The following is a 25,514-nucleotide window of genomic DNA, read 5'->3' as shown; positions in this document are numbered from 1 at the left end:
CAGTCTGTGCAAATAAAAGTTCAAGTTTCCTAATTTCCAATATTATCAATAAGACTATGTTAAAAATCTATCCCTAAATCTCAAAGGAGAAAATTATCTTAAATTTGCTTTACTAGTTAAGCAGCAAGCACCTAGTCCTTTTTAGGAAGGGGAAGCATGGGACAGGGAAAATAATCTCTAAATTAAATAATAATAAAGCATCACAATTCCAGAGAATGTTGGGGTCTTCCACAGCCAGAATCTGCCTGTGCTGTATAGACATTTTATACCTTCAGCTGGGTATAGTGGCTCATGCCTGTAATCCCAGGACTTTGGGAGGCCGAGGCGGGTGGATCACCTGAGGTCAGGAGTTCAAGACCAGCCTGGGCAACATGGTGAAACCCCATCTCTACAAAAATACAAAAATTACTCGGGCATGATGGTAGGTGCCTGTAATTGCAGCTACTCAGGAGGCTGAGGCAGGAGAATCGCTTGAACCCGGGAGGTGGACATTGCAGTGAGCCAAGATCGTGCCATTGCACTCCAGCCTGGGTGACAGAGCAAGAGTCTGTCTCAAAACAAAAAAACAAAAGAAGAAAGAAAGAAATTTTATACCCTCTGTGCCCTTCCTACATAGCAAATAAGTTTGATTGCATCTTAATTCACAGATCTGAGTTCAGGGTTAGTTTTAGATAAACTATCATAACTTGCTTTACCTGAATATATTTTTTTTGGACAGAAAGTAAGCTTCAATCCTGTTTCAGCAACTGGTGAGACCATCACAGTGTATACATCCCCACAGGGTATCTCAGTGACATCACAGAAACTGAGGCCAGCACTCGGGGTGCACGTGAAAATGCCTTTGGAGCCGTAGAGGTCAGTGCTGTAACTGGCAGAGCCCCTGGAGGCTTGCCAGTAGATCCGGATGCCGTTAGAGCCCAGCCTATATAATTTCACCCCCAAAGGGCAGCAGGCACCTAAGCAATAAAAAGAAACACAAAATCACTGGTTTTATTCCACCATCATCGAAAAATGGCCTTGATTACTGCAGGGAAAAAATATAAATAAACTATTTTAAGTAACAGGATTAATTACTGGTTAGATCAGAGCAAGATTTGAAGGGATACTCAAGTTATTTCCATGGTGGGCCACATAATCAGAAATCCATGGGTGGCCGGGCATGATGGCTCATGCCTATAATCTGAGCACTTTGGGAGGCCAAGGCAGGAGGATTGCTTAAGCCCAGGAGTTTGAGACCAGCCTGGGCAACACAGGGAGACCCTGACTCTACAAAAAAAAAAAAAAAAAATTAGCCAGTTGTGGTGGTGCACACCTGTGGTCCCCTTGGGAGGATGAGGCAGGAGGATGGCTTGAGGCCAGGAGTTCAAGGCTGCAGTGAGCTATGAGGGTGCCACAGCACTCACTCTAGCCTAGGTGACAGAGCGAGATCCAGAAAGAAAGAAAAAAGAAAGAAAGAGAGAGAGAGAGAGAGAGAGAGAAAGAAAGAAGAAAAGGAAGGAAAAGAAAGAAAAAAGAAAGAAAGAAAAGAAAAAAAGAAAGGAAGAAAGGAAGGGGAGGGAAGGAAGGAAAGAAGAAAGAAAGAAAGAAAGGAAGAAAGGAGAGAGAAATTCATGTGTGAAGGTGGTGTGAGGTATGAATTTTTAATATAGAACGATGGTGAGTCAGAAAGGTCCAAAAATTGGCAGATACATATTGTACATTACTCAAACTGTGAGTCAAAGGCACAGAATCCTTGTCAAAATCTCTCATAATGCCCTAGTTTCATTTGATTTTTGGTGGCATTAAACTTAAATATAATTAATTGCATTCAGCTTTAATTGAAGAACCAATTTTGCCGAGCTGAGTAGCATGACACTTTGGGTGCAGCCATTTATACAACATGCCAGTGACCAAGTTTGCTGGTCCACACTTCATCCATGGTAGCTGATTAGTATTTTTTTTCTTTTCTAAATACCTTGAGCGAGCCACACATTAGGTGCCAATAAGGGCACCAAATGGATTCCTTAGTAACTAAGTTAAAGATCCTACTGTATAATTTTTAACAGTTATTATAATCAGGCTTACTTGATTTTTTCTTAAAAGAATAAGCAATGAGAACTGGATATCAAGGTGAGAACTTAGGCAGTAAATCTAATACAAGATAATGGGTCAGAAGAAAGTACACACCAGCTGACATACATGCAGCATGTTCTGAATGTTCTCATGTTATGATTTATTTTGATTCTCAAAACAACTTCGAAGGAAAATATTACTATTCCTGTCTTTTTCAATGAGGAGACAGAATCAGGGAAGATTAGGCAACACAGCTTATAAGAAGTCATGTCTAATTTTGACTCCCAGTTGAGACTCTTTCTACTACCTCTGGAATGCCAAAATTATATTCCAACTCTTCCATCCCATGCCCCAGGCCAAGGTAACTGATCATTGTACTCTTTCACCTTAAGCGTAGGAAGCATCCTTAAGAGTTTTTTCAAAACCATGCTACAAGCAGCCACTTCAGTGGATTAGAATCATGCAAGAGAAATCTCGTTTGGTAACCTTGCACTGCTTTTAGCTTCCGCCGCTACTCCCTAATGGTCTGGTCTTTGTGAAGAACAAGCGACAATACTGTCAGTAGACAGATGCCTTTGCTCTCTTAGCCTGTTGAAATAAGAAACCATTGAAGGAGCTGAAGAAGCTTAGAAAAGAGAGGTAGTAGCACAATAATAATGAGAAGAAAAAAACGCAAACCAAACAGAATGTGTGATCTAATGCTTCCAGAAAACTCTGCCAGGCTGAGTTACTCTGTATTGCAGGTAGCTGTGTCATATAAAGATACACAGTCCCTTCAGAAAAAGCAGGCATGAATATTGTTACTAGGGGAGTTAACTCACCAACTACCAACAGAAGCCTCTGAAGCTTTGAGGTTCTAACCAAAGGGAAAACTATAACCATTTTAGAAAGTAATCTGAGTTTATAATGCAAACTAGGTGGAGATGCAGCATCTTTTTAAATGAGGAGGAAAGGCTTATGCCTGGATTTACAATAGTCAAGTCCTTACTGCTACTCTAGAGCTGGAGTTCGCTTACCAGAGAAATAACTTTGGTAGGAGCAATCCGCAGTCAACCCCGTGGCGCTAATTGCTTTTAATGTCACTGTGTAATTGACGCCACATGTGATGCATCCCAGAAGGCAGTAGTTTTGATGAGTGTGACACTTAGACTGTCCAGTGTGTGACTCCAGAACTGCCACATGGGTTTGAGCCACTCTCCCAATAGTCCAGCTCACGTTGATTACTGACTGGGTGATTTGAGTTACTGTCAGACCAGTTGGACAGCACGGCACTTAAATGGGATAAAAGAAAAAGAATTGGAGATTTATTTCCACTGAAGATTATTTGTGAAAAATGACAAAGAATGGTATTTTGCCTGTGTTTCACTCAATATCCTACATTCCCCAACTTTCCATTGTTAATAAAAAATTTCCTTGTGTTCATTTCCTCTGATGCGTCATGTAACATTCACTGTATGTAGTGGGTGGTTGCCCCAAGAATGCACTGCACCAACTGGCTGTTGAAGGTTTCCACCATTTTTTTTTTTTCCAGAATAAGAAGGAAATCCTTTGTTGCCCCCATCTTCAACAATTTTTTTTTTTTTTGAGACGGAGATGGAGTCTCGCTCTGTCGCCAGGCTGGAGTGCAGTGACACGATCTCAGCACACTGCAGCCTCCACCTCCCAGGTTCAAGCTATTCTCCTGCCTCAGTCTCCCAAGTAGCTGGGACTACCGGCGCGTGCCACCATGCCCGGCTTTTTTGTATTTTTTAGTACAGACGGGGTTTCACCATGTTGGCCAGGATGGTCTTTATCTCTTGACTTCATGATCCACCTGCTTCAGCCTGCCAAAGTGCTGGGATTACAGGCGTGAGCCACCACTCTTGGCCCATCTTCAACAATTCTAACTGCAAATTTCAAAGTAACGGTTGCATTCACTTCTCCCAATAGAACATTTCATAGCATTAGCAATTAAGTATAATTTGCCTTTCTTGAAAATGTTATAGTACATCACTGATATAAAAGCTTCATTTCTTAGCTGCCTAAAATACCCCAGCCATCCTGATTTTTCAGGGACCCATTACCCAGAATACAGGATGCCTAAGAGCTTCATGCATGCAGTATTTTGTATGGTCTCTATCTTACTGCTGGTTTCTTTTTTTAGGCATTTCAACTTTTATAAGCCAAAGTGCCGTCTATCGCTGTATATAAGAAAAACGAATGTCCAAAAGCTGAAGTGATTTGCCACGTTTCATTCATAAACAATGCTATGCTGTAATAATAGTTTTCTTTTATGGCGCTCTTGCTATGCATCAGGCACTATGCTAAGAGCTTTGCAGCATTAGTCAACTTAATACTCATAACCACCCTGTGAGGCCATTATCTCCCCTTTACCTATCAGGAAACTGAAAGTCAGAAAGCATTTTTTAAAGAGAAAAATTTGAAAGGGCTGAGCCAAAGAAATAAGTAACAACCCAGCTCATTTGGCTACTCATTTGTTAGCTGTTTTGATAGATTATATCATAGCCGAATATGAATTCAAATAAATGTTTCACAGAATGAGTAAGTATTCCTTCTCTGATGCCAGTGAATGGATATACTAGTCTTGAGGATATTTTTACAGAACTTGTAAAATATTGAAAATTTTATTTTCTATGACCGGGACTCTTTGAAACAGCTCTGAGTTTAATGTATTTCTATGGCACTGAGGGTAGATTAAATAAGGAAGTTCATGTCTTGAAACACTTCCTAAGGACCCCACTGAAGTCAACATTCAGGCTTGGTGGTTGCTACATACCTGTTTCCAGGGGCACACTGTAGCTGGGCAGGCTCCGTCCTGCCTGTGTTTCAGCCACAGCAGTGACAGAGAACACTGAGCCACAGGGCAAGCCCTGCATGGTACAGGACTCTCCCATGCTGCTGCACTGATATAGTCCTTTCTCCCCCTGGGCAGTCACAGTGTAAGTAGCGTCATCATTAGTAGATCGCCAGTGCACGTTAATCGTGGAGAATGCATCCCTTGAAACATTTTTTATTTCAGGACTGCAAGGAGCTGCGAGATTTTAGAGTATTAATTGAAAAAGCATGAGTCGAAAATATCACATGTGCCATTTGGTCTAAAATTGATTTTGCCCCCAGTGAGATCATCATAGTTTTCAACCACGTCATGCATGCAGGCCAAATTACATTACAACTATTGACATTAACACTGGGCATTGGGTTCATATGGTACTGGAATAGCTGGAAAATGTTTAAGAGCATTGTGAACTCCAAAAGCAAACGTAAGTAAGAAACATATTTACACACCTTCATGGTGTGAGTACAGGCAGGACCCTCAAAGACAGGAGGAACTGAATGGCTGAAGTAATCATGGGCAAAACCTTCTACTCTCCCCACGGTCTCCCCTTTTGTTTTCATTTTTTCCACTTTCCTCTTCTGCCTTCTCCTCTGACTCTCCTTCGTACAACAGCGGCTGTCTTGGTCCCCACAAAGATTGATTAATGGGATTTAACCTTTTTATTGGTCTTACTGAATGCCCATCCTGAGGCTCACAGCTGGGGTGAATCATTCAGACAGCAGTGAGTGGAATGATAGCTGTGCCTTACCTGTGGTTATGAACTGGGGAGTACATGACATGTTGCTGCCTCGGACTTCACTGAATGAATACACCGTGATGTTGTACTTGGTGTCACACTCTAGAGCCGAAAGGGTGCACGCGGGAACAGTGTCATTGCACTCAACCGTGTTGTACCCATCTGCAGCCTTGGTTTCATACAGTTCGGCACCACGGACGGGAGACCACACAATCTCAACTCTGTCACTGGACACCAACACGGGGTTAATGTCACTAGGGCAACAGGGAGCTGAAAGCAGAAGCAGAGGGAAAATGGTGGTCCCATCAAGAGCAATGCAACCAGGGCGGACACTGAGTCCTGACTTCCCATGCCCAGAGGCTCAGCCACTGCCCTCCCTAATGACTACAGTGACCCCCTGTGGGTCTGTCCAGGTCCAATCTTGGCCTAATTGTCACTGCATAGAGAGTAAATTCTCAGCATGACATTCAAGGTCATCACAAGCTGTAAGGTTCAGCTGTGCTCCCCCAACTCCCCGCCACACCAGACTCCTCAATTCCCCCATGCCACGTGCACCCTCGTTCTCTATACAGAGAAAATTGCTGACCCCTCTACTGGAAAGCCGGTCCCCTCTTCTGCCTGGTAAAATCATATGTAGTCTGACTTCTCAGATCCTGTCAGCCTTTCCAGACACTAAGCCAAATAAAACTGGGGGGTGGGGGTCATAGTTATATAAGTATATATATATATATATTTTTTAAGACACAGGGTCTTGCTCTGTCATCCAGGCTGGAGGGCAGTGGTGTGATCTCAGCTCGCAGCAACCTCTGCTTCCTGGGTCCAAGTGATTTACATGCCTTAGCCTCCGGAGTAGCTGGAATTACAGGCACATGCCACCATGTCCAGCTAATTTTTGTGTTTTTAGGGGAGACAGAGTTTCTCCATGTTGCCCAGGCTGGTCTCAGCTCCTAACCTCAAGTGATCTGCCTGCCTCGGCTTCCCAAAGTGTTGAGATTACAGGCATGAACCACTGTGCCCGGCCGTGTATAGACCTTGAAAGACCCTAAAGAACCCCACTGGCAAATGTCTGACTCAGCTTGGGGTTTCCCTGGGATGCTCTTGCCCCACTTACATTTCCATTCATCCTTCAAGATCCAGTTCAAGGCCACTCTGAAGGACCCTCCTGTGTTAGGACCTTATCGATGGCCTCTTATTCCACATTCCAAAGGCACCAATGATTTAGATCCCTCATCCTGGCAAAATTTACTGTAATTCAGCTAGACTTTTACATAATTATGTTGGAGTATTCTTATTTGTAATGTAGTTATTTAATTTCAAATCACTCCACTCATTCTTCAAAACTTGAGCATCTCCCATATGCTGATCATACTATTATAAGCACTGAGGATGAAGAGATAAATAAGACGTAATTCCTGCCTTGTACAAGATACAAGTCTAGTGGAGGATAATAGCAACAGCAATTGTGATGCTAATAAAAATATTTGCATCATGCTTTATCACACACAAGACCTTTTCACATTCATATTCTCATGATTTGTCCCATTTTGCAGTGAAGAATACTAAGGAACTAGCAAGGTGGACATCATTACCCTCAGTGAAGGAATGAATTAGTGGTCAAGTTAGGGTGTAAACCCAGGTGTCCTACTCCAAAGTCCTCCACACCATGTAGCATCTTGGCCATTGTATGTCTCTCTTGGTCTTAGGGAAAGAGTGACCTCCTGAAATGCAGGCACTGCCTCCTCTTTGGCAGCAGCACATGCTAGAACACTCACGGAGTACATCTTTGTGGACAGTTCAATCTTTCAGAGCAAGGTTGAACAACTACATTCTTCCTCCTCTTTTCACTCCCAAACTTTGCATTCTAGTTACGCTTGGGTCCACAAAACCAAGATTCCCTAGTCTGGAAAGAATGTGAGATAAGAGATTACTTTCTGTTCTTAATCCTAGAATGACTCCCAGGTGGTAAGTTAATAAGTGGAATAGGTGATCCATTCTGCTGCTGAGGTTAGCGATCTCAGAACTCCCTTGACAAGTATCAAATGGGACTTACCTGTGGTATAACTGAATATGTCACCCAAAGGACTTTGCCCTGCCTTGTTATAGGCAAAAACACTAATAAAATAGGTGAAGCCACACTCAGATAAGAAATTGCACTCAGTGAGAGATGTGTTGCAGTGTACTTCCAAGCCGTCATCACTCTTCACAAAGACCACATAGTAGTCACCCAGATCTACATTGGACCAAGCCACAGACAGGTGGCCGGGGGGATCTTCTTGGATCGTCACTCTTCCAGGTGCACAAGCAACTAGGAAATGATCAATAATAAGCAAACATGAGACTACTGCAGGAGATTTTCTTCGCATGTTTGCAATTATCTAAGATTTCAGTACAACCCAAATAAGCAACTCTGAGCTTTGTGACAGATTGAATTTGGTGCACAAAATGCAAAACTGTGCACTGGAAGCATTAGAAGATTTTCTTTATAGGACCAAAGGCTATGTTATAGGCCCCAAACCACTACAACAAATTTTAATGACCTGTCACATTCTCTTGTTATACAAAATATTGTTTGAAATAATGAGCCATCAGAGATTCATAGTCATCTTAAGACATAAAAATTTTCATTGTTAGATTATTTGTTGAAATATTTGATTTCATCCAGAGATGAAGCTAGTTTGGCTTCAGTGGAATAATGAATATCCCAGAAGTTATCTGTTTTAGAGATTAAAATACAGATATCATTCATTATGTTTTATATTAATATATTCTCTAATTCTTCCAGCAAATATCATCATTTTACAGTTGAGGAAACTGAGGCTTATAGAGGTTGGTAAGTTGTCCAAGATCCATAAGTGGGAAGGAATGGAGCTGGGTCTTTCTGGGGGTTTATGTGTAAAGCCTCCATAGCATGGAAAGTTCTTTTTTAAAAAACCTATTTTTTAAAATTTATTTTTTATTTTATTTCATGTGTTTATTTTTTGAGACAGAATCTCACTCGGTTGCCCAGGCTGGAGTGCAACGATGTGATCTCGGCTCACTGCAACCTCCACCTCCCGGGCTGCAGTGATTCTCCTGCCTCAGCCTCCCGAGTAGCTGGGACTACAGGTGTGCACCACCATGCCCAACTACTTTTTGTACTTTTAGTAGAGATGGGGTTTCACCATGTTGTCCAGGCTGGTCTTGAACTCCTGACCTCAAGTGATCCTCCTCCCTCAGCCCCCCAAAGTGCTGGGATTACAGGCATAAGCCAATGTGCCCAGCCTAAATTTATTTTTTAATTAATTAATTAATTTTTTTGGAGACAAGGTCTCGCTCTGTCACCCAGGTTGGAGTGCAGTGGTGCGATCTCAGCTCACTGCAACCTCTGCCTCCCAGGCTAAGGTGATCCTCCCACCTCAGCCTTGTGAGTGGCTGGAACTACAGGTGCATGCCACCATGACCAGCTAACTTTTGTATTTTTTTGTAGAGAGAGGGTCTAGCCATGTTGCCCAGGCTGGTCTCGAACTCTTGGACTCAAGCAATCCACCCGGCTCGGCCTCCGAAAGTGTTGGGATTACAGGCATGAACCACCATGTGCAACCTGGAAAGTTCTTCTAACTGCAGCCTCTCATGCACTGAATGACAGAATACATTCTCATGCCCATTACACCCTCCAGGGAGCATCTTAAACATAGAGTTAAGATACTAGATGCTACAAATAAGGAACAAATCAAATAGTATGTATAATTCAGTGCAAACCCAGGAGACATTCTCAGATGTCCTAAAATTTATCTCACACAATAAATGCTAGACTATGTCAAAAGCAGGCATGTATTGATTTGTTAATATTGACTGTTTCTCTGTGTTAAGGCAATACCTCATTTATCCACATAATGCCTCATTTATTGATGGAACAAAATCTTCTGAAAGAATGAATTCAAATAAAGTTTATTTATTCAAGTGCTAAGCTTTAAAAATTTTAGTTTTCACTAGTGGAAATCTTCCCAAAGTATATTACACACTTCTGGGCCCCAGGAAACACATAGTACTTTGTAAAAATAGTTCTTTTATTATATGTTTTTAATATAATATATATTATATGTAATATTAACATATTAAATATATTAAATAATAATGTTACTTTATTATTAGTCAAGGTCATCCCCATGATCATGACTGTGTCATACACAAACTGCCTTAGAACCTCCTGGACCTGTAAGTGTGAAGGACTATTCCAATGGCACTTAACCCTGACTGCATAGTAGAATCAACTGGGGAGCTTTTACAAACTATTCATATCCAAATTCTATTCCCAGCAACTCCAATTGGTCTTAAGTGGGACCTGGGTATTGGGGTTTTATAAAAGCTCCCCAGATGCTCTTAATGTGCGTCCAAGATTAAAAAACACTGCATGGTTCTCCCCTGCATTAAATGCCTAACTGCCTAACTCAGAACTGCTATGCTTTTGAAAGTGTTTTTTCTCTCTTCTCCCACTCTCAACTATCTTGTCCTCATAATCACTTCTAATGTACCATTCACATTTAATTACAGTTGTCAAAAGAGAAGCCAAATCATCAAGTTTGTTATCATTGTCCTTAATTTAACATAACTATAAGAGAGTGCGGGCCTGAAAGAATAGCTTTATTTTTTTTTTCCTGTGGAATGGAGTGCATCAACTTGGGGATAGCTCCTTTTCTTCCTATTCAGAAGCTTTTTTAAACTTAGAATGACATAACTGACTGTGAGATAAAGTAGACATTATTGTAGTTGTCGACATTTTCTTTGGCTTTAAGCATTGGAATTAGGCAAACTTGAGCAGCTTGAATCTCAGCTCTACTGCTTATTATCAGTGTGCCCTTGGGAAAATTATTTAACTTCTCTGAGCTTCAATTTTCTTATCTAAAAAAAAGAGATAATAGAACCCACCTCACTGAGTTATCATGAGATTTAAATGAAATAATATACTTATAGCGCCAGAGACATAGTAGGTCTTCATTAAGTGTTAGTTTCATTAATTGTTAGTTTCCATCCCCGAGACACATAGATATTTCTAAATAGAGGAGTCAACCTCCACGTGTGTATGTGGTTATCGCTCTGATAAGAATGAAAATGGAAAAATATCTAAACATATATTCAGAACTAGAAATATCCTGTCTTTATCTTAAAAAAATGGCGGCTCCCACCAAGCCTAGGACATGAGACATGATGTAAAGAAGACGCAGTTATCTGTACGCACAGTTAGAGCTGTGTACAACTCAAACCAGATCTTAGAATTTTCTCAGCTTTACAAAGGAAAAAGAAAAAACTAATTAATGAAAGATCTGGAATAGAAACCAGGCCTCCTAATTTTCCAAAAAGTGCTTTTTGCAATACACAATATCTCGCTTCACTATCAGTATTATTCAAACTCATGAGAATGTTCAACTCAATGCTTTCATTTAGACCAGGCTTTCATTTTCATATTTTCCCAGAGTATTCAGAAACATTGTCAGTGAATGTCTCCCTTATAGCAGTCACTGCTGCAAGTCCTACAGCAATCTCACTCTTGTTTACATACCAGTTTTCAGGGTCACTGTTGAAGATGATTTGCTAGATCCAGCATCATTACTTGCTGAAACTGAAATCATGTATTCAGTTCCACACTGGAGGGAAGAGATGGTGCAGGAACTGAAAGCTGTGCTGCAGGTCAGCTCTGAAGAGTCACTCAAAGCCATCACAGTATAATTGAAAGCGCCTTCTGCCAGTGCCCATGAAAAAGATGCCTTCAGAGCTCCACTATCGAAAGAGACTTGAATGTTGGCAGGGGCCCGAGGACCTACATTTTTGAGAAACAATTAAGATTTTGTAGTAGCCTTACAAACTAAGTAAGAGTTGGCATAACAGTGTTGCAGAGACTGGAGGATAAGATACCCAGTAGTTGGATAATTACAAGTGTCCAAAGCATAAAATTGGGATTTAGGATGATGCCTGGGAACTGGTAATACATCTGCTAGTATGCAAACTCATAATAAAGTTATGTGTGGCATTGGCCATATTGTTTACCCTTTTTGTAATTTAATTTTTTCTCATATATAAATAGATCTAACAAGATCCATGTCTAACACCTATAGGTGCTAAAAGACATATTTTGAATGGATTAAGGCATTATTTAATAAGTAGTTAAAATAATTAAATGAAATTATTAATGGGAAGAACTAAAAGGGCCACGTGGGTATGTTATTATTAAGTTAGAGGTCAAATATCTTCTGTTATTGATCAATGAAACTGAACATATCCCTTCTTTACTTTTGACATCTGCTACAACTTTTACTGCAATAGCTTTTCGGTCATAATCATTTCTAGAGGAGCAGATTTTCTTTCCATTCACCATCAAAAGGAAGGAAGGAAGGTATCAAGTGTGATGCAAACATATTAAGGCAGTCTTTTAGTGTCTCCAAAACACTTAACCCTACATTCTTGTAAATATGCCTTCCTTTCTTAAGACTTACCACATTAAAAAGCATAAGGAGGTGTCCTGGCCTGGGGAGGGAAGAAATTGGCCTCAGTTCTTTGGAATCTGTGCTGTAATAACGCCCAAGCAGTAGGCCTTAGGAAACTGCTTAAACAGTCTGTGAGCAGAGACCAGCATCCTCTGGACATGTCTGGGGCAAACAGGGAAGGCCTTTTTTTTTTTTTTTTTTGAGACAGGGTCTCGCTCTGTTGTCCAGGCTGGAGTGCAGTGGCACAATCTCCGCTCACTGCAACCTCTGCCTCCCGGGTTCACGCCATTCTCCTGCCTCAGCCTCCTGAGTAGCTGGGACTACAGGCGCCCGCCACCGTGCCCAGCTAATTTTTTGTATTTTAAGTAGAGACGGGGTCTCACCATGTTAGCCAGGACGGTCTCAATCTCCTGACCTCGTGATCCACCTGCCTCGGCCTCCCAAAGTGCTGTGATTACAGGTGTGAGTCACCACGCCCAGCCGGGAAGGCCTCTTTGAGGACATGAGGATCTAACTCATTCTCTGTAAGGCAGGCACCTGCCATGTTTTTCCCGTGGGCCATCTCGACAGGCCCCTTCCCACTACATGGTAAGCTTGTCTGCAGAGGCAGGTCTGCTTTAGGGAAGTGCTGGGCCCAAGGCTGGTAGGGGTAGCCTGCAGTGTTTTAGGGCAACTTGCTTTTCCCACAGGGAGCATGGGAGAACTAGGAAAAATAGGTAAAGTAGTGAGAGCCTGTAATGAGTTGACTTGGGTTCCCTCCCAGTTCATATGTTGAAGTTCTTACCCATAGTACCCTCAGAATGTCGCTTTATTTGGAAATAGGGTCATAGCAGATGTAATCAGGTAAGATGCAATCATTAGGGTGGGCCCTCATCCAATATGGCTGATTTCCTTATAAAAAGAAGAAATTTGGACACAGATAAACATATATAGGAAAAATTCCATGTGAATGTGAAGATAACCATCTACAAGCCAAGGAGAGAGGCCTGGAACAGACTCTTCCTCACATCCCCCCGAAGGAACCAACCTAGCCGACACCTTGATTTCAGACTTCGTAGCCTTCAGAACCAGGAAACCAAACATTGCTATTGTTCAAGCCACCCAGTTTGTGGTTCCAGCAGCCCGAGGAAACTAATCCAGAGGCGAAATCTAAACTCTGTAAAGCTTTGTAAAACATGGGTAAACCTATGAAGGGGAAGTCTTTAAGAAGCAAGTTATTCTAGGGGATGCTGTCTCAGTGCCCCAGCCTGATGAAGATGCTCCCTCCTGTGCCTCACTGTGTTTGCAGCCTTCTGCCAAAGCACTGGTCAGGTGAAACTGGAAACGCTGACTCACCACTGGTCTCTCCTTTGACATAATCCATTCTTTGAATGGAGGGATCATGCTTTATTTGCTTTTGTATTCCCATCAGCTAACCTATGCCCAGCACACAGTGGGCCCTTAACAAATGTGGAAAGAAAAAAGCAGTGTGAAAGGGAAAGGAAAGGGAAGGATGGGAAGGGAAGATAAGGGAAGGAGGGAAGAAGGAAAGCCAGCCAGCCTAGGAAAAGGCCCAAGGAGACTGACTCGTCACAGACATCCTGACTCACCAAGCCTGTCATGAATCACCTCAGGGCTATTATTATACAATCTTCCTAGGGAAATAGTATAAAAGGCGGCAAACCCCTCTCTTCTCCCTACATTCTGCCTTGGCCCATAGACTACGGGGCTTCCATTCCCCTCCAAACTTAGGGAAAGTTGGAGAGAACATTTCTGGTTTCTTTCCTTCCTTTCCTGCGTCCTTCCCAAGCGGTGAAACAGCTAATCTGGTTGGTGAGAGTCTTGCGTCTATTTAGGTTACATTGCCAGTGGATGGCTTACTCTGCCTCAAGAAAAGAAAACACACACACTCTCTCTCTCTTTCTCTCTCTCTTTCTCTCTCTCTCTCTCTCTCTCTCTCTCTCTCTCTCGGCTCACTCCAGCAGCTCAATTTGGACCTCCAGTTGTAATGCTGCAGGGTATCCTCTGCTTGGGGGACCTCTGTGTGGGAGGGTGAGAAAACGCACAGCAAGCTCCAGCTTCTTCCCACAGCTGGAGGAGCAGTAGTGGGAAGCCCCATGCTGACTTCAGGCCCAAGCTGAGGCCTTTGGGAAACAGATCTGAAACACTAATTCCACTGCAGGATCCTTACAGCATCCTGTGCCTGCGGAAACCTTGCTCTGCTTGCTGCCGTATCTCTAGAACAATGCCAGCTCAAAGTTGGCACACTGTCACTCAGTATCTGCAGAACAAATGAATTCCTATTTGGCCCAATTCTTATACTAATTGGCCTGAACCCAGAAAGGGACAAGGGGTGATGGGTAAACCTAACAAGAATCACCTTCTTCTGTGTGATGTCGAATGTGAATGCTGAAATTGAGTTGGATATTAGAGGGCGGTGCCATGCTGTGTGCATTCTGAGTAGCATTTCTTTATCCATGCAGGAAGCGTTTAAACTACCGAGGAGGAATAGACAAGGCACTATAAATAACTTCATAATAAATTTAAATAGCTGCTGCCAGCTGCTCTGTACTTGTCATGTAACACTGCTCTTGATGGCTGCAACGCACAGCCCCCCACGTTAATCAAAAGTAAAATTGTTCGAGGCTGAGCTGAGAAGTTCTTACTTGTTCTTTGATTGCAGGTGGAGTCGTCCCCAGGGATTCCGTTGGCATTCCATGCATAGGCCTTTATGGTGTAGAGAGTCCCGGCTTCTAAACTGGTGAATGTCAAGGAGGTGTTTGTAGTATTCTCTTTCCATATACTCCCCAAGCCATTGGCTTGCATAATGGACACAGAGAATCCAATTGCCATATATACAGCTTCCCACTGCACAAGAATGGAGTCTGAACTTGGAGAGCTTACTTCAAGAATTGGTGCAGCCAACACTAAAAAAATAAAAACATGCATTTGTGTTACCAAAGTCCAATAGAGGATAATTCAAATTTAGAAGCAAGTAAATTGATATCCATAATATACAATAATTATTTACTTTATAAGAGCATTCACAACAAAGTTTCATTAAATAATTGCTATTTAAGTGTATACTAACTATAAATAACTTGGCAGAGGAATGGGAAACAGAGAAACGCTAAATATCAGACACTACTTTTAACTGAAGTTGGTCAGAAATTAGATCAAACATTCCTATAATCATAATATAAATCAATGGGAAAATGAGGGGTTACACTATTTTAACGTGCACATAACTTTTCAGAAATATGCCTAGGTACAAATTTATCAAATCAGTTTCAGTAATGCTGATGACAAACTCCAAATGCTTTTATTTGTTTTGTTAACATATATGCCATAGGGTCAGAGTGCAGCAAAATCCCTTCTCTGTGTTCTTCATTTGGCATGTTAAAACCAGAAATCCCTATTTCAGAGATTTAAAAGCTGGGATGCTTTTAAAGATGCCCAGAAATGGGCTTTATTTTCCAAAGCAAAGCATCTGGCATTTAAATGCCACCTCCTCCACAGATAGCTGAATTCTCAAACAGCATCATTTGGTAGCTTTCACTTCTGGGCCTTGAATTGTAGGCACTCATGTGACACCAAATCACATTCTGCATTTGCAGCACCAGAATAACTGATCCAAGTCACAAGCAAACACTCAACGGAGGATGAGCATCCATCAAGCTACCTGTCTTTGCCTGCTTTGGAGGTGATGCCTGGCTTCTCCCAGCAGCACTGATGGATCTGATGGTGATTTCGTACAAGGTTGCAGCCTTTAGTCCCGTCACAGTGCCTGGGGAATTGGCCACCATTGTTTCAATGACTGTGTCCCCATCTTCAGCTGTGAGGAGGTAACTGGTGGCACCCGGCACTGTAGCCCATTCTACGGTGATACTGTTGCTGATTTTTGAATATGCCTGATCAATAGTGGGTATTTCAGGAGCTGAAAGAGGTTTTAGAGTTGTACATTAGCCAAGACACCTACAAGAATGACTTCTTTCATCATTTTATTCTTCAAGCTAAATCATTCTCATGCTTTCCTTCAGACATAAGCTTTGCCCTTATTATCCAGATCAAGGAAAAACAGAGAAAAAGAAAGACAAAGCTACTCTCCAGAAGAGATCCAGAAAGCTCAAACCTCTCACTCGGGGATGGTATTTCAAAGTTTTCCCCAGTTGCCTGTGGGGTAATTTGCACATTTTGTACTTTTAAAAGAGCTAAATAAGAATGGGAAGTAATTACGGGAAAGAACTCTGGGAAGACGGAGAGAATAATTGAGAGGCTTTCTTCCAGAGGATTCTACTCCAGTTGGGCATTCTGTGAATTTTGTAGGCTGCTTTGCCATTGATCTCCCCTCTGGGTCCCACAGCCATCCCACTGCCTCCAGCCGGACTCATCTCCATTCCTCCTGCCTGTGCCCCATGGCTGTGGTCACTCTCTCATGCACTTTGCACGTTTTCCAGATAACATTTAATCCAATGGAGGAAGGAGGGAGGATCGAGTTCTTTGTTATAATTACTCCATAGCACTTTCTTTCATATTATCAGAGTGGAATAATTCTCAGATTCTTCCATACAAAATAAAAGTAAACTTTATTTTCCCTTTCTCTATCACAATATCTGCCTCAGCATAAGAATGTGATGGGCCAGGCTATGGTTTGCCAGGGAGATATGAATGCTTATGTCATGGGTTTACACAAGGCATTCCTACACTCAGGAGTATGGAGTAGGAGCTATAGCACAGTCCTCAGATTGACTACTTTACAAAATTCCATAGACGCAAAAATGTCTTGGATATAGGAGATCCAAGTGGAAGAAAAGGTCAAACAAAAATAGCTGGGCTTTATTTGCAACTGGCACTTGGCCTTTCAGGTTTAATGTACTCCACTTGCTGGGTAAAATCACTATATGTCAAATATAGGGAATTTGACAAAACTAAAACTAAAGGGAAGACAAACAAGCAGAACTATAGGGCAAAGAGGGAGAAGGAGTAAAGACAGGTGATTCTCCAGTATCAGCTCCCCTTCTCCCAGAGCCAAGTCCCTACGTGCACGACGCAGACAACTTTCTCTTTCTGTACCAACAGCCCAGAGAGTTAGCTTTGGCAGCATCTCAGAAATAACCATGCTGCAAAAATGAACAAAGTCTCCTCTGTGCCCTGGCCAGACATTCCTTGAACATCACCCAGGATAGTCTCTTTTGCCATTGAAAGAAAATTATGACAGTTATATACACTGGGGGAAAGTCTCAGTTATATACACTGGGGGAAAGTCTCAGGCCTGCTTGTCATAGCCACTTGCCAGTGGAAGCCAATTCCATAGGAAAGGGCTATGTTCCCTCTCTCTCCTGCAGAACGGAAAGTCCCAGCAGGGGCTCCCTCTTCCAACACACACACACACACACACACACACACACACACACACCCCTCTTCTGCTCCCCCAGCTAATGATCCTGTGCTATATGCCTTCTTTCCTCTAATTTTCTGGTATCTCTCAACATCTTCTGTTTCCTCTGTCCCCACCGTTAATCTTATCTCCTATGTTACCAGTTCTGTTCATTGGAATGAACTAACTTCCTGGGAAAATGACGACCAAACTAGCCACAGACACAGGAGGCCGGATCATGCATTCATGGAGTGGTTTGAAAGGCATCTAAAAGGCTAGCATGACACAGACCCTCTCCCCACAGGCCTGTCACAGGGCCCGAGGGCTTCACAAAACTGGTCTCATGGAATTGATCTAGGAGAGGCACATTTGCTTGGAAGTCATAATGCAGGAAGCCAGTATCACAGAATGAAACTCAGGGTTGTGTAGTGGGAAAATAGCAAAGGGTTTGGATTCAGGAGCTCTGGGTTTGAGCCCTGGCCCTGCTATTTACTTTTGTGTGTGAAGGCATGCAAGTCATTGTACCTCTTCTAGACTTGTTACCTTCCTTGACAAATACGGATTATTAATACCTACATATTAGGATTTACTTTGAAATTTAAAATACCTGCATTTTAGGATTGTTGTAAAGATTAAGTGAAATAGTGTGTGTTAGGGCACTTGGAAAGTGTGTGTGTGTATGTTTGTGTATGAGCCAAGACAAGTAAATTTTGATGGGTTTGGAAAAGCCAGACCATATGGCACTGCCATGGAGAGGTCCTGTGAAAATGGGATTCTGAGGAGTGTGGGGCAAACACAGGCTGGAGAGACAGATTGTCTGTTTTACACCTGGTTTTAGGGCAGGCTCTGACCAGCATCAACAATGAAAGATCAACCCCTATGTAGTATGTTGCCCTTTAATAGATGAGAAACTTGAGTGTAAAGTCCATAAAGTAGCAGCAGTTCCTTACTCTTCCTTAATTCTATGGTTAGCCCACTGACTGGACTGATGAAAGAGAAAACTTTATTCCCTAGATGTACAACCAACCACTCCGATCAGTCAAAAATGAAACCCCTTGGTTCTCAGCGTCTGTGCATTCCACCAGCTCAAAGAGATCTAAATTAGCCCATGAGGCCCCAGTGACCAGACACAGATACACAGCAATACCAGAGCCCAAAGAGAATCAAAATACATACACAAAAAATAAAACCTTCTATACAGTGTAGCTAATACACATTCCATCTATTGAAAAGTCAGGACTCAATTAGCAATTGAGTCAATTAGCAGCAGCATCACTAGCTTAGCCTGACCCACCATTTCTCTAGAATAGGGCAGATGCTGTGAGGACCGAAAAGCGTCCTGTTCTGAGGGCTTGATGTGTCCTGGGTGTGCTGGGACGTTGTAAGAGATGGCAGAGTTAGATTTAGTCCACCCAAAGGCCACTTATTTAAAAAGCCACTTTGTGTATAGCCAAACAGTCCTTCCTATAGTTTCCTGGCTAATCCTAAAGATCTCTCAAGAATAAGACAAGTAAATAAGAATAAAGCAAGAAATAATAATTTTTTAAAGAGATGGGGTGTTGCTATGTTGCCCAGGCTGGTCTTGAAATCCTGGGTTCAAGCAATCAATCCTCCCATCTTGGCTTCCCAAAGTGCTGAGATTATAGGTGTGAGCCTTGGTACCTGGCCAGGAAATAGAAATTTTTAAAAACTTACTGTATATGTATGAATTTTATGAAATTTCATGGCTCAGACATACATCTATATCAAATTTTTTAACTGTCTTGATTTCACTTCTTTTTCTGTGGTGTAGACAAAATAATAAATGCAAATTTTTCTAATTTATGTCAAATCACTATGAGAATTTATTGGTGATATGGTTGATATTATGTGGTTCTTAGAGATAAGCTAAATCCTCCTAAAAATAAATTTCCATTCTAGGTATTTAGATTTCTAGCACAAATGAGCTAGGAGGGGCCTCTAGATAAATTATTTTTGCCTTCAGTTATCTACTTAAGAAAGATGGAGATCAAATATTTTTAAAAGAGGGCCCCCTTTCAGCCCTGAGTGACTGTTGTCTCTATTTTAAATATGTAATATTAGAAGTATAAAATCCTTTTTAAAGCAGGGAATATTACCAATTTAATCAAAGATAGCATTTCTCATTTTTCCTCTAATTCCCTGGAACAAAAACAAGAACATTTATATAAATTAGACTCTGTACAATATCTTAGCTAGAATGATGATCATTGTAATATTTCACACATGGCTAACTGTATATGAGAAAATGCATGCCTACATGACTGTATACATTACAGTACTCAGCAAGAACACTTTCTGAAGATTTGTCTTTCAAGTTCAATCCATTTATTTGTCTTACCAATTATCAACTCCCCAGGACCCAGTATAGTGCTTAGCACCCAGTGTGAGTGCTCAGAAAATATTGAATTTTTTTTCTCATAGAGCCTTTAGATTTCAGGGTAGCCCGTAAATTAACAATGGAAATTAAAATCAAATACAAAGAGGAAGAACTTTCATGTCAGAAAATTGTACCTGATTTTGCTGAAGCAACCTGAAAAGGAAAGTTTAGAAAATTAGAACCATACAGAAAAACACCACTTGAACAAATGTAAAACAGGAGTAAAAGCGGTAATAAGTTAATCGCAACATTTTTATACCTAATGTGAGCAGTCTTTCGATCCATACAAGTATTTCTCCACACAAATCGTTTCCCAGCACCCCAATCTACTGCAAAGCAACTCTAAACGGAATTTAGAGGCTGGAGGCAGATCCCGTTACTATTTCATTTCTTTGCCCTTTGAATCTGCCTATTGAACTAAGTCAGTAGCTGCTGACAGATTTTTCAGAAATCTTTGTTCTTAAAATATAATGATAATCTTGTTTTCTTTCTCTAGTATATGGTATTAAATTTCAAACACGCAAACATATACAACCTGGGTACGAACTTTTGAAAAGAATTTCGATTTCTATCTCCCCATTCCCCAACTCCTCAAAAAAAAAAAAAAAAGGAGAGAAAAATAATGTCTTTCTTTTTCCCCTAAATATTTGAGGGCAGTTGGAATGATGAACTCACCATTTTCAGACAGATAAGAAGGAATCCAATCAAGGTCAAACATGTCTCCCGTCCACCAGCCATCCTGTTGGACATAGTACTCACATGGCACAAAACAAAGTAATCAGGGTCCTCTTTGGCCCCCAGGAGTTCAACACCGTTGGTCGCTGGGATGTGGGGCTGTGATGCTGGGAAGAGACCCTAGGAAGTAGCTCCTCCCCTTCAGTGTGGCGCTGACCTGTAACTAGGGACACTTGGAGACTGGCAGGGACAGGTATTGCAAAAACTGAGAAGAAGAGAGTTGGAGAAAGCCACGCCAAGCAGGCCAAAAAGCTACTGTAACCTTGGTTTCAAAGTAACCTTCTTTTTAAAACAATTTCTGTCTAAATAAAAACGTTAGAAAGCTGCACAGAAAATTGTTGATGTGGTAGAGTAATTATTTTACACTCGGGGATGCTGACCAGTTTTATTTTTCTTTTTCACCTTTATTTGTTGTTGTTCTTTTACTTCAAAGTGAGTGATTAGTCCTACTGTCAGGAAGAATTTGCTATCAAACTTCAACATGGAATACGAAAGGGCAGGAGCGTGTGTCTGTACTGAGAAAGAAAGTGAGAGGTCCCTGGTGAGCACGTTACATTTACCCATCTCCCATACCACTCTGCAGTTCCAGTACCTTTTTTTTCTCTTTCATTTTTTCAGAGACAGGGTCCTGCTATTTTGCCAAGCAGCCTCCAACTCGTGGGCTCAAGCAATCCTCCCACCTCTGCCTCCTGAGTAGCTAAGACTACAGATATGCATCACTGTGCCTGGCTAGTTTCTTTTATTTCCAGAGCTGTCTTCCTAGTTCACGCTTTTAATAATAATTAGCATTTAATCTAAGAATTACAGTGTAAAATTTTAACAGTGAACAGATAAATAAATTAAATAAACATAATTAATTGGCTTGTCTGAAATCACACAAGAATTAAATGATCGAACTAGAGTTAAAATGCATCAGTCTGATCTCTACTTTCAACCAAGATAGAATTACAAAAAAGGGAAAAGAACTGCATTTACCCTCCCTGACTTTAAGATTTACTATAAAGCTAAAATAAAATAGAGACTGGGTGGTATTGGCATGAAGATAGATAAATAGATCAATGGGACAGAGAGTCCAAAAATAAACCCACACACATATAGATAATTGATTTTCAACAAAGATACAAGGCAATCCAAAGGAGGAAGAATAGACTTTTCAACAGATGGTGCTGGAACAACTGGATAACCACATGCAGAAAACATAAACTTTGATTCGTACCTCACACCATATTAAAACATGAACTCAAAATGGATCGTAGATCTAAATGTAGCACCTGAAACTATAAAATGTCCAGAAAAAAAAATACGTGCTGAAATCTTTGGTGGATGTTGGGTGGGCAAAGATTTTATATATACAACACCCGCAGAATCCACTTTAAAAATTTGATAAATTGAACTTCATTAAAATGAAGAATTTCTGCACTATTAAGGGAATGAAAAAATAAGCCACAGACTGGGGGAAAATATGTATCTTATAAAGGACTTGTATTCTGTGTGTGTGTGTGTGTGTGTGTGTGTGTATTCTCGTAAATCTATGAATAAGAAACAACTCACATTATAAACAGGCAAAGATATGAACAAACACTTCACAAAAGAAGACATACTCATGGAAAATAAAGGCATGGAAAACCAACATCACTGGGGTCATTAGCAGAACGCAAAATAAGTGGAGACAGGGTCTCATCTCATCATCGAACCTGGAATGTAGTGGTGCAATCACAACTCACTACAGCCTGCACCTCCTAGGTTTCCATCGATCTCTCCAGAACAGCTCTCTGGTATGGACTATAGGAAATGTCACACCTGGCTAATTTTGTATTCTTTGTGGTAGGATGGAGTTCCCACTATATTGCCTTGTGTTGGTCTCTAAACTCCTGAGTTTCAAGCAAGCCATCTGCCACTCTTTTGGCCTCCCAGAGTGCTGGGATTATGAGCATAAGCCATTGCGCCTGGCCCACAGAATGCAAATTAAAATCACAGTGAGATACCACTACATACTTATTGGATGTCTAAAATTAGAAGTTGGTCATAGTCACTATGCCTGTAATCCCAGCACTTTGAGAGACCGAAACAAGAGGATCACTTGAGGTCAGGGGTTTAGAGAACAGCCTGGGCAACATCGTGGAACCCTGTCTGTACAAAAAATTTTAAAAAATTAGTTGGATATGGTGCCACGTGCCTGTAGTGTCAGCTACTTGGGAGGTTGAGGCGGGAGGATCACTTGAACTCAGGAGGTCAAGGCTGCAGTGAGCCATGATTGCACCACCGTACCCTAGCCTGGGCAATAGAATGAGACCTTGTCTCAAATAACAAATAAATAACAAATAATAAAATTAGAAATGCTGTGTATACTAAGTGCTGGCAAGGATGTGCAACAACCAGAAATCTCATACCTGATAATGAAAAATGGTACAATCATTTTGGAAAATAATTTGGCTGTTTCTTAAAAAGTTAAACACGTACCTCACCATTTCACTCCTAGGTACTGACTCAAAAAAAAAAAAAAAAAAAGAAAGCATATGTCCGTACAAAAACATACATGAATATTCACAGTAGCATTATTTTTAATAATCCCCAAACTATAAGCAAACCAAATGTCTGTCAGCCAAAGTAAGTAATAAACAAATGAAAAATTTCCCAGCAAGAAAAGGAACACACAAAAACATGGATGAATCTAAAAAAAGTCAGACACAAAAAAGAATACAGATGGTTTGATCCAATTATATAAATTTCTAGAAAATGCAAACTACTCTTAAAAACAGAAAGCAAATCAGTGACTGCCTGGGGATGGAGAATGGCAGGAAGGAGGGATTACAAAAGTGTAAGAGGAAACTCTTGGGGATGAAGAACATGCTCATTATCTGAACTGTGGTGGTGACTTTGAGTGTATATATATGTCCAAATATGTCTTAAATATGTGCAGTTTATTACAAGCTACTTATATCTAAATAAAGGTGTTTTCAAATATCAGTCTAACTCCAAAACCCTAAACTCCTTCCACTAAACTGCTCTGCCTCATGAGCTGACTACTGTGAATTTAAGGCATTTCAATTTTTGCACCGAACGAATATATATTGACATATTGAGGACCTAATGAAGACAAGGAACTATTCAGGACATGGGAAATACAAACAAACCGGAACCCTGTCCTCTTGGAGCATGTACTCTAGCAAAGGAAGGCCAAACTAAGCAGCTAAAGTAATAAAATATGTCGAGTGTTGCTAAATGTTATGAAGAAAAACTGGAGTGATAGGAGAGAACACAGCTGTTAGGGAAGACCTCTCTGGCAACCAGATGCTTGAGCAAAGGCCTAAGGGAAGTGAAGAAGTGCATCCTTTGGAAACCTAGGAAAAGAACATACAAACAGAAGGAAAAGCAAGTACAAAGGCCCTGAGGAGGGAGCAGCTTGCTTAGAACAGCCTGTGCACTTATGCCCCCAGCAGCAGAGAGTGTTGGTGGTTGACAGCTCCCGCTCAGTCTCTCACAGACCTGCCCTTGGCTCATGAGAGCTGCCTGGCTTAAAGTCATACCTGCTCCCTGGGCCACCTACATCCAATGATTGGTGGATAAAGGAATGTTAGTGCTCCTGGCCCGGATTCAGGACAGCTCTGGAGGGGAGGTCTGGATGGTACACCATGGTGTACACCAGGGCAACAGAGGCACCTAGGGCGCAACATGTAAAGAAGTTTGCCGAAGCCCACAGTTCCAGAGGCAGGCAGCACAAACCCCTCAAGTGGGTCATTGGGAGTGATGGTAAACAGGGCCAGTCGTGTTCAGTCACTTGTGTGCAGGCACAGAGTAGACAGAGAGTAGTATCTAACTTGGATTGGGGTGTTACTAGACAAGTGTGATGGAGACCGCAGCAAGGGAGTTAAGAGTGTTTACAAGAATGTGATTTATAATATTGTACAGTGGAAACTAAGCTGGGTAAGCAAGGAACTGTGGTTTGTAATACCTCACTGCAACGGAGGCTAAAGGTGCTGCAATGGAATGAAAGGTTGGCAGGATAGAATGGAATAGAATGGAGACCCGAGGGAGTTAAATAATTGTTGTAGAGTATCTTAGAGAAAGTAAGCAGGAAATATAGGAGTTGGTGATTAGAGAATGGGATGCTTGAAATGGAAACCGTGGAGAAGTGCCAGTTATTGATGATGGCCAGGTCTGTGATGTAACCATGGGAACTGACAGCCGAGATCAGATGGAGGAAAAATATCATTAGAGGTCAGGCATTCAAAAAATTGAGAGGTCTGAGTATTGGAAGGATTGTTCAATGGGTATTGGAATCACTAAGAATTATGGCAAGAGTGGTGAAAGAGGTATTGAGCCATCTATTAAACTCTGTAAGTATTAAAATATTAGGGGAGTATCTTTCGGGTATGGATGATATAGACAACTGAGGGACAGTAGATGGTGTAATCTGATGACATGTGTTTTATAGGACCTACGGGATTCAGGAAAGAGAGAGAAACAATGGTCTGGAAGTACAATGATTTCAAAGAAATGAGTTAGGAAAGATAACTATTGTGTTAGCAACCATCTCTGGCTAATGTCAACTTCTTGGTTGTCAAAATAGGTAATGAGTGTTATCACTGAACTGTTCCATCGGGAAACAATGCAAATAAAGTGGTTGCTTTTGTAATATGAATTTACTTTAAAGCTTTGAATGACTAAATTTACCAGCTATCTGAAATTCTCCCTTCAGGAATGAGATTCCGCAAAGCAATGAATGCATGAATTTTGATACTGAAGGGAATGGAGCTAAGACAACCAAGAGAGGAAACAGCTATGAGAGTAAGTCTATTTAAACATTATTAGTGTATTAATAAGGTAATATCAAGAAATTTAAGATTAGTAAATAATGCAAAGGCCAGGAGAGGGACTGAAAATAAAACATAAAGAAAATAGTCTGGAATGGAAGAGGGAGAAAATGTGAGGATGCTCCATAC

The 25,514-nt window shown here is 41.3% G+C and overlaps 1 protein-coding gene across 1 annotated transcript; it reads right to left on the bottom strand.

The window, feature by feature from the left end:
* Nucleotides 1–523: 523 nt before the first annotated feature.
* On the bottom strand, nucleotides 524–21,858 carry FNDC7 (fibronectin type III domain containing 7). Its single transcript, XM_021921648.2, has 10 exons — nucleotides 20,512–21,858; nucleotides 19,971–19,989; nucleotides 15,744–15,998; nucleotides 14,728–14,988; nucleotides 11,161–11,418; nucleotides 7,675–7,929; nucleotides 5,637–5,894; nucleotides 4,829–5,083; nucleotides 3,069–3,323; nucleotides 524–956 (listed from the first exon to the last, which is right to left on the bottom strand). Exons 1-10 carry the CDS (start codon nucleotides 20,584–20,586, stop codon nucleotides 637–639), a joined length of 2,211 nt encoding a protein of 736 aa, XP_021777340.2. The 5' UTR covers nucleotides 20,587–21,858; the 3' UTR covers nucleotides 524–636.
* Between the last annotated feature and the right edge of the window lie 3,656 nt (nucleotides 21,859–25,514).

The sequence above is a fragment of the Papio anubis genome, chromosome 1, assembly GCF_008728515.1.
Source record: "Papio anubis isolate 15944 chromosome 1, Panubis1.0, whole genome shotgun sequence".
NCBI lineage: Eukaryota > Metazoa > Chordata > Mammalia > Primates > Cercopithecidae > Papio > Papio anubis.
Note: the sequence above shows the minus strand (reverse complement) of the source record. Positions and strands in the feature narration are given on the sequence as shown.